We start from the raw sequence: 9,177 nt of genomic DNA on the forward strand, positions 1-9,177 counted from the left end.
GCTGTACTCAGTGCAAGTGATTTAAAAACAGTATCTATCTACCCATAGCCTCTCAAGGCAATAGTGATTATAAGGACATTTCAGTAATGTTGAAGCAATAATTACAGTGCATTTCTAAATATTTTCTATACCATTTCCGAAGATAGTGATTTTTTATTCTAGTAGTACCAGTGCTTTTTCTATATATTTTGTGAAATTTCACCGTTCTTCCTGGCTGTACCCCCTGGTATAGCCAGCCACAATCATGGCTTCCAGTAGCTCTGGCATCGCCGGCACCGGTAAGTCAACAAACCTCTATAATGGCGTGCCCACCACACGCAATTCTCCTTTTTGGGCTGATCCCTTCTGTGGGGAACTCCAAATTTTATTACTCAAAGCGACTGGCAAGAATACCCTACCATCAAACCCTTTCGTTGTTTCCAAAACCATCCAAGCTGTTACGGATCGCGATTTCAAGGATGCGAGACCACAGCGCGATGAAAATAATAACTTACAATATGTGATCCACATTCGTAAATTCCCATGGAAACTGAATCAGCAAAATTAAACAAACGCAAAATAAAAAATTCCAATACTTCAACTTCAGACGAATTGCAATCATCTGAAGATGAAAATTTCCGCGTTAATGATAAAACAAGGAAAATATATAAAAACCAACAACTAGAAACCTCTCAACAGGCCGCCCCACAACAGGCCGACCCTCAACCATCCACTTCATACAAAACAGTACCCAATACAAATCGAACAATACCAAATTATTGAAAATTTGACCCTAGACTGAAGACCAAGACTTTCAAAGGTAACAAACAGTCAAAATAATTTCAGTTATACCTCCTTCCACATTAATTAAACCCTTCAAGAGCCTCCATAATATTTTTTCAAGTTCAACACTCCACACAAAAACAGTACACCTGTTGTCCAAGATTCAACATCCAACCGAAAACTTGCCATTCAATGGAATTTGCGTGGGCTTAGTAGGCCAATAGATGAAATTAAATTAATGTTAGCTGAGGAGAAACATCTCCCATTAACACTTGCATTCCAAGAAGCCAGAGTGACTAAGATTACACCTAATTTTAACATTTTACTACAAGGTAAATACAAATGGTACTTCCGTGAGGGACTAATCTCACGCCAGGGTGGAATATGCCTCGCTGTTTTGAGCCATCTCCCACATACCCTCATCCAGATTTCATCACAGTTACAGATATGCGCAATCCAACTCACGGGACCGTTACGGTTAACCCTCGCTTCTATATACATTTCCCCAACGCATAGTAACAGTAATTTGGAAGCAGAAATCAACAATGCCATTCAACAATTACCACATTCCTTCATAATCATGGGTGATTTTAACGCCTACCATACTGTATGGGGTGGCCAAAAATGCAATTTAAGAGGCAACATTATTTTTAAAATCGTTGAGCAACTAAACCTCATCATCCTGAACGCCTTCCAACATACTCGTATGGATGAACACTCTGGCTCTATTCTCTCGCGAGACGTGACACGGAACTAGGACACAACACTTATAATCCTTACAAACATTAAAATGGTTAAAATTACCTTTTTCGTCGACCGGTTTCGGGCTCGATGTTGCCCATCTACTGGACGGTGTCCGACTGGTTACGATGGAGCACTAACACATATTCATACGGTTATCAGTACTTGTCGAAGATATAGTTTGCTGAGTTATCAGCTTCGTCAGATGGAAGAGTTGAGATGATATTGGTGCATCTTCTTCATTCATAAGTGGGGAATCGCTGGTTGAGATGTACATTGATTCCCATGCATTCAACTGTGAGGCTTTTCGTACATTTCTAATAATTTTTGCCTTCTCCCAGTCTACGCAGTGGGCTTGAGTTAAAGCATGTGCTGCCACACTTGATTCGCTGGCTCGTTCATTATCCACCGCATTCTTAAGTTCACGTAGGCGGATTTTGAATTTCCGACGAGTTTGACCGATGTATACACTAGTACAGTCTTTGCAGGGAATCTGATAGATCCCTGATTTTTCATCCGGTGGAATTCTATCTTTCAGGTTGCACAAAAGGTCTTTCAGGGTGCTCTCACTTTTGTACACCACATGAAATCCGTGTTTCCGGAGTGTAGACTGGACTGTGTTGGTTATTTTGGGATAGTACGGTAGGCTGATCCTTTTGTGTTGTTCCTTCTCAGGCTCTAATGTGGTGTTGTTTTTTCTCCATTTCTTCTTCTCGTGTTTCCGAAGGATTTTCTCCACAAAACATCTCTTGTACCCATTCAGCTCTGCAGCATGGTAGATTCTATTTTTCTCCGCTATGTAATCATCTCTCTCCATTGGTATGTTGAGGAGACGATACACCATGGAGTGGAAGGCTGCTTGTTTTTGTGCGCCGAAGTGATTAGAGTCGGAAGTTATATATCTATTCGTAGACGTTGGTTTACGGTATATCCCAAACTTTAGCCGATTATCTTCCTTCCGGGTAATGTACAGGTCCAGAAAAGGAAGTGTACCGTCTTTTTCTTTTTCGACGGTAAACTTAATCGTCCTATGTCGGGAATTCAACAACTCCAACGTCTGCTTCAAGTAACGTTCTTTCACAACTGCGAAGATGTCATCTACATAGCGTCTCCACATTCGAGGGAAGAATTTTTCTTTCGCCAACTCTGTTTCAAAATCTTTCATGAAAACCTCCGCTAAGAGTGGCGATAGCTTGCTACCCATACTGAGACCGAACGTTTGCTTGTAGAACTTTCCCCTGAACGAAAAGAAGTTCTGATTCATACAGGTTTTCGTTACCAAAAGATATGCGTCGATCTGATTGGGTGGTACGCGTTTCCGTTCCAGATGTCTGCGCAAACTATTTACCGCCTCTGTTACTGGCACGTTCGGAAAAAGAGCTGTAACATCGAACGACACCAGAATTTCCCCTCGCCTAACCTCGAAGCCTTTCAAATGGTCTACCAACTCAAACGAATTGTTGACATTTTTACCGTGAGTTATGGGATATTTTTTCAATTCTTCAACCAACCAAGCAGCCATTTTTTCAGTTGGAGTGCAGATGTTAGACGAAATCGGCCGCATCGCCACTGGATTTTTATGTATTTTTGGGAGGCAGTACAACGATGCCACTTTTGGATTGGGTACATTCAATTTTCGTTCAAGTTTATCCCCACCCATCAAGTGTGTGACTTTTTGGCGAACAGAATTAGCTGCTTCAGTCATTGCATTAAGCGGATCTTTAGGTTTCCCATTTTTGAAGCAATGCTCTTCATACGGACCGGAGCGAATCATGTCAAGAACCCGTAAGTCATAATCATGTTTATCCATGATCACAACTGCATTCCCTTTATCTGCCCGTGAATAAACTACATCGCGAGCTTTTAGCTGTCGTATTGCACACCAGGTATCAAAGCTCGTCTGTTTCCCACTTTCCGTCTTGGGTACTGTTTTTAATAAAAATTGCTCAACGTCGTACCGTATAGCTGATTTCGACGTGAAAGTGTTGTACTGTATTGCGCTTTCAATATTGTTTACTGTGTCGGTGATGGGGGGGGCGCGAGGGGGAGATGGCAAAATTCAATCCCTTGTTCAATAGATCCAGCTCAGTTCTAGCGAACTGTGCGGACGAAAGGTTGATAACAAAATTGTCGATGTTTTGTGGAGATCGTATTACCTTCTGTGGCGCCTGCGTCAGAGCGAGATGTTGTAGTTTTTGACGTAGGACTACGTCTAACCGGAAGATATAGGGGGTGAAATGGAAATCTAGGCACTGAACAAGTAGGAAAAAATGCAAGATTTGGAACGCTTATTACTCGAGCATTTCTTAATAGATCGCAAAGGTTTTTGCATCAATTGATAGGAAATATATCTACGCATCTATCATAACGAATAACATTTCATTTTTCTTGAGATAAATAATTGAATAATTGTGAAATATCAAGCATTGTCAAAATGCACTATGTGCCCATTTTTGATTGGTCCATTTTGTGCTCCTCAAATCGTACCGACCAAAACGGGCCAGAGCAGCAGCGAAATAGAATGAAGCACGATTGGAAAGGAAAAAGAAAAAAAGAACGAAACATTGGTCGCAGTCTCACACATGCGTAATTCTCGAGCCAGCCAGTCAGCTTAAAAATCCCCGCTCCGCTGCCGTAACGATCATTCTCATTCAAACCGTACACCACATCGGTTCGCATCACAACACATCAACAAACCAACCCAACCCTGGACATGGTAAAGGAGGAAAAGTGAAGGGAAAGGCAAAATCCCGCTCGAACCGTGTTGATCTGGAGTTCCCCGCAAGGGTAGCTAGGCCGAGCGCGTTAGTACCAGTGTACCAGTCCACCTAGTCGGCGTTATATAGTTTCGGCCGCCGAAGTGATCGAGTTAGCTGGCAAAGCTGCTCGCGACGATAAGAAAACCCGCATTCGGAACAGAACACATTCGGTACGGTGGACATCAAGACAACAGGCAGTTGCAGCGAGTGGCGAGTGGCAAACGCAATCGCAAAACGGCATCAGGTAGCAGAAGAAAAAAGTTTGTTCTTTATACAAACTGCTTTGGTGGCAAATCCAGAACAATGCGGCATCGAGGGCGTTCGAAATGGTTTTTTTTCAAAACCACGAGTACAAAGTTTTCTAAATTGGAACCATTCCATAAAACAAGGCGCTTTTCAGGGCCATTAAACCTTCCAAAAAAGAGTTTAGGAAATACAGTTCAATGCTTTCTAAAACATTATCCGAAATAATAATAAAACATAAATTGATTTTTTCTTAATTTGTTTGCCAGGATCTGATGAGTATGTGAATTTGGCAGTTGTTCTGAGCTTATTGATAGTTGGGGACTTTCCTGATTATTCAATTTTCACCAATTCTTAAATTGTTTCCAGATTGAAAGTACAGTAATTTACAATTAGTTCGACATTTAGCTAATTGGACGGACATGTAATGCGACTTATTTAGTTGGACATTTGTGAACATAGAGATCCAAATTATGACCCCACATTGAAAGTCGACACTGTCCACTGTCATCGCAAATGTTCCATTACAGGTTAAAATCGCCTCCAATGCGACACTGAGTGGCGCTTCGGCACGTCGCATTGAATGTAATTTACTGTACAACATGTCACAAAGCTGGATGGGAAGAAATTTTCCAACTGTGAAAGCTGTGGCGAGTGGCAACAAATCGCTAAACAGGAAGGTTTAGCCGAACAAGATGGGGATATCGAGTGATAACAAAACAATAAACTCTTTAGATTGAAGATAATTTTGTGATCCTGAAAGGACCCTTTTTAGCCTGCATGTGAATCCAACGAGCGAACAAATCGTAATGAATGTATTTTTTTTGCCATCGCTCCCTTTTAACGCTCATTCGTTCGTCTCGTTGGACTCGCCCCTCTGGCTGAGTCTGCCGATTTGTCTCTATCCTGTGAGTGTGTACCGCTAGAGTATAAAACACGCGGACCCCAAAAAAATATCTTATTTTCTTTCAAACCGTAAACCCGTGTGGTTGTACGGCATCGGCATCGTGGACGTAACAAAGGAGGACAAGTTAAGGAAAGGCAAAGTCTCACTCGAACCGTGCAGGTCTCCAGTTCTCTGTTGGTCGCATTCACTGATTGCTCCGCAAGGGTAACTAGGCCGAACGGATTGGTGCCGGAGCACCAGTATACCTAACAGCGATTATAGAGTTTTGGCCGTCGGAGTGCTCGAGTTGGCTTGCAAAGCTGCTCACGACAATCAGAAAACCCGCATCAAGAACAGAGCAGCTTCGGTTTGGCGCTCATCAAGGCAACAATTAGTTTCAGTGAGTGGCAAAGTGTTTCTCCGGCACGTCGCATTAAATGTAATTTACTGAACAATATGTCACAAGCTGGATGGGAATAAATTTTCCAACTGTGAAAGCTGTGGCGAGTGGCAAACGCAATAGCTAAACAGGAAGGTTTAACCGAAGAAGATGGGAATATCAAGTGATAACAAAAACACAACACCAAAGGTTTTTTTCAGAACCATCAACATATTCATAAAGAGTAAACAGTAAACTAATCAATTTTTCAGGTAGATAGGTAGGTATTCACGTAGGAGAAGAAAATAAAACAATATATTTAAAATATATATTTAACAAAAGCTGTCCCCTTTGTATAGTCCTACGTCACTCCGGTTATGTCCCCGACATTACCCACCCGACTTTTTGTGATGCCTTTCTTTCGTTCTCCTTACACGTCCCTGGAGATTGCGACTTATTTTACACATCACTGTTTGCCAACAATCGTTGTTCCCTTCCACACACCGATGAACAATACACTCTACAGCACTGTGGTAAACAACTTGCTTCAACAGCTGTAGGTGCAATGAATACAGCTGTTCTTCGACAATGGACAGCGCTTTATAGACTGGGAGACTGGCAAAAATTATTAGAAATGTACGAAAAGCCTCACAGTTGAATGCATGGGAATCAATGTACATCTCAACCAGCGATTCTCCACTTATGAATGAAGAAGATGCACCAATATCATCTCAACTCTTCCATCTGACGAAGCTGATAACTCAGCAAACTATATCTTCGACAAGTACTGATAACCGTATGAATATGTGTTAGTGCTCCATCGTAACCAGTCGGACACCGTCCAGTAGATGGGCAACATCGAGCCCGAAACCGGTCGACGAAAAAGGTAATTTTAACCATTTTAATGTTTGTAAGGATTATAAGTGTTGTGTCCTAGTTTCGTGTCACGTCTCGCGAGTGAATAGTGATAAATATCCTTACGTTAGCACAACCAAAAATAAGTGAAATGGAGGCAACTACCTCAAAGTGCTTTCGCCTTTATGGCCGATTGGTTACGAAGAAGAAAGTTCTGTTAATGAGTATTCAATTCTTAATACGGTGCAAGAGAAGAGGTTTAATTCCCAACTTTATTCAAATTAAACCCTCAATAAGTAGTGCATCCAGTGAAAAGGCAGCCAAACGTGCCCGAGTACTTTGGCTAGCCGAAGAAATAAGGTGCAAACATAAAGCGCTGTCCATTGTCGAAGAACAGCACCTACAGCTGTTGAAGCAAGTTGTTTACCACAGTGCTGTAGAGTGTATTGTTCATCGGTGTGTGGAAGGGAACAACGATTGTTGGCAAACAGTGATGTGTAAAATAAGTCGCAATCTCCAGGGACGTGTAAGGAGAACGAAAGAAAGGCATCACAAAAAACTACAACATCTCGCTCTGACGCAGGCGCCACAGAAGGTAATACGATCTCCACAAAACATCGACAATTTTGTTATCAACCTTTCGTCCGCACAGTTCGCTAGAACTGAGCTGGATCTATTGAACAAGGGATTGAATTTTGCCATCTCCCCCTCGCGCCCCCACCCCATCACCGACACAGTAAACAATATTGAAAGCGCAATACAGTACAACACTTTTACGTCGAAATCAGCTATACGGTACGACGTTGAGCAATATTTATTAAAAACAGTACCCAAGACGGAAAGTGGGAAACAGACGAGCTTTGATACCTGGTGTGCAATGCGACAGCTAAAAGCTCGCGATGTAGTTCATTCACGGGCAGATAAAGGGAATGCAGTTGTGATCATGGATAAACATGATTATGACTTACGGGTTCTTGACATGATTCGCTCCGGTCCGTATGAAGAGCATTGCTTCAAAAATGGGAAACCTAAAGATCCGCTTAATGCAATGACTGAAGCAGCTAATTCTGTTCGCCAAAAAGTCACACACTTGATGGGTGGGGATAAACTTGAACGAAAATTGAATGTACCCAATCCAAAAGTGGCATCGTTGTACTGCCTCCCAAAAATACATAAAAATCCAGTGGCGATGCGGCCGATTTCGTCTAACATCTGCACTCCAACTGAAAAAATGGCTGCTTGGTTGGTTGAAGAATTGAAAAAATATCCCATAACTCACGGTAAAAATGTCAACAATTCGTTTGAGTTGGTAGACCATTTGAAAGGCTTCGAGGTTAGGCGAGGGGAAATTCTGGTGTCGTTCGATGTTACAGCTCTTTTTCCGAACGTGCCAGTAACAGAGGCGGTAAATAGTTTGCGCAGACATCTGGAACGGAAACGCGTACCACCCAATCAGATCGACGCATATCTTTTGGTAACGAAAACCTGTATGAATCAGAACTTCTTTTCGTTCAGGGGAAAGTTCTACAAGCAAACGTTCGGTCTCAGTATGGGTAGCAAGCTATCGCCACTCTTAGCGGAGGTTTTCATGAAAGATTTTGAAACAGAGTTGGCGAAAGAAAAATTCTTCCCTCGAATGTGGAGACGCTATGTAGATGACATCTTCGCAGTTGTGAAAGAACGTTACTTGAAGCAGACGTTGGAGTTGTTGAATTCCCGACATAGGACGATTAAGTTTACCGTCGAAAAAGAAAAAGACGGTACACTTCCTTTTCTGGACCTGTACATTACCCGGAAGGAAGATAATCGGCTAAAGTTTGGGATATACCGTAAACCAACGTCTACGAATAGATATATAACTTCCGACTCTAATCACTTCGGCGCACAAAAACAAGCAGCCTTCCACTCCATGGTGTATCGTCTCCTCAACATACCAATGGAGAGAGATGATTACATAGCGGAAAAAAATAGAATCTACCATGCTGCAGAGCTGAATGGGTACAAGAGATGTTTTGTGGAGAAAATCCTTCGGAAACACGAGAAGAAGAAATGGAGAAAAAACAACACCACATTAGAGCCTGAGAAGGAACAACACAAAAGGATCAGCCTACCGTACTATCCCAAAATAACCAACACAGTCCAGTCTACACTCCGGAAACACGGATTTCATGTGGTGTACAAAAGTGAGAGCACCCTGAAAGACCTTTTGTGCAACCTGAAAGATAGAATTCCACCGGATGAAAAATCAGGGATCTATCAGATTCCCTGCAAAGACTGTACTAGTGTATACATCGGTCAAACTCGTCGGAAATTCAAAATGCCTACGTGAACATAAGAATGCGGTGGATAATGAACGAGCCAGCGAATCAAGTGTGGCAGCACATGCTTTAACTCAAGCCCACTGCGTAGACTGGGAGAAGGCAAAAATTATTAGAAATGTACGAAAAGCCTCACAGTTGAATGCATGGGAATCAATGTACATCTCAACCAGCGATTCCCCACTTATGAATGAAGAAGATGCACCAATATCATCTCAACTCTTCCATCTGACG

General features: G+C 42.2%; 1 protein-coding gene across 1 annotated transcript; it reads left to right on the top strand.

Moving 5' to 3' along the window:
- Positions 1-7,118: 7,118 nt before the first annotated feature.
- LOC129761237 (uncharacterized) lies at positions 7,119-8,954 on the top strand. Its single transcript, XM_055758954.1, has one exon. The coding sequence runs from the start codon at positions 7,119-7,121 to the stop codon at positions 8,952-8,954; it is 1,836 nt and encodes a 611-aa protein (XP_055614929.1).
- Positions 8,955-9,177: the final 223 nt, after the last annotated feature.

The sequence above is a fragment of the Toxorhynchites rutilus genome, chromosome 1 (genome assembly GCF_029784135.1).
Source record: "Toxorhynchites rutilus septentrionalis strain SRP chromosome 1, ASM2978413v1, whole genome shotgun sequence".
Classification (NCBI taxonomy): Eukaryota; Metazoa; Arthropoda; class Insecta; order Diptera; family Culicidae; genus Toxorhynchites; species Toxorhynchites rutilus.

Excerpts from the sequence above, each read along its gene's own strand:
- LOC129761237 (XM_055758954.1), top strand. The coding sequence starts at position 7,119 with ATGTGTAAAATAAGTCGCAATCTCCAGGGACGTGTAAGGAGAACGAAA.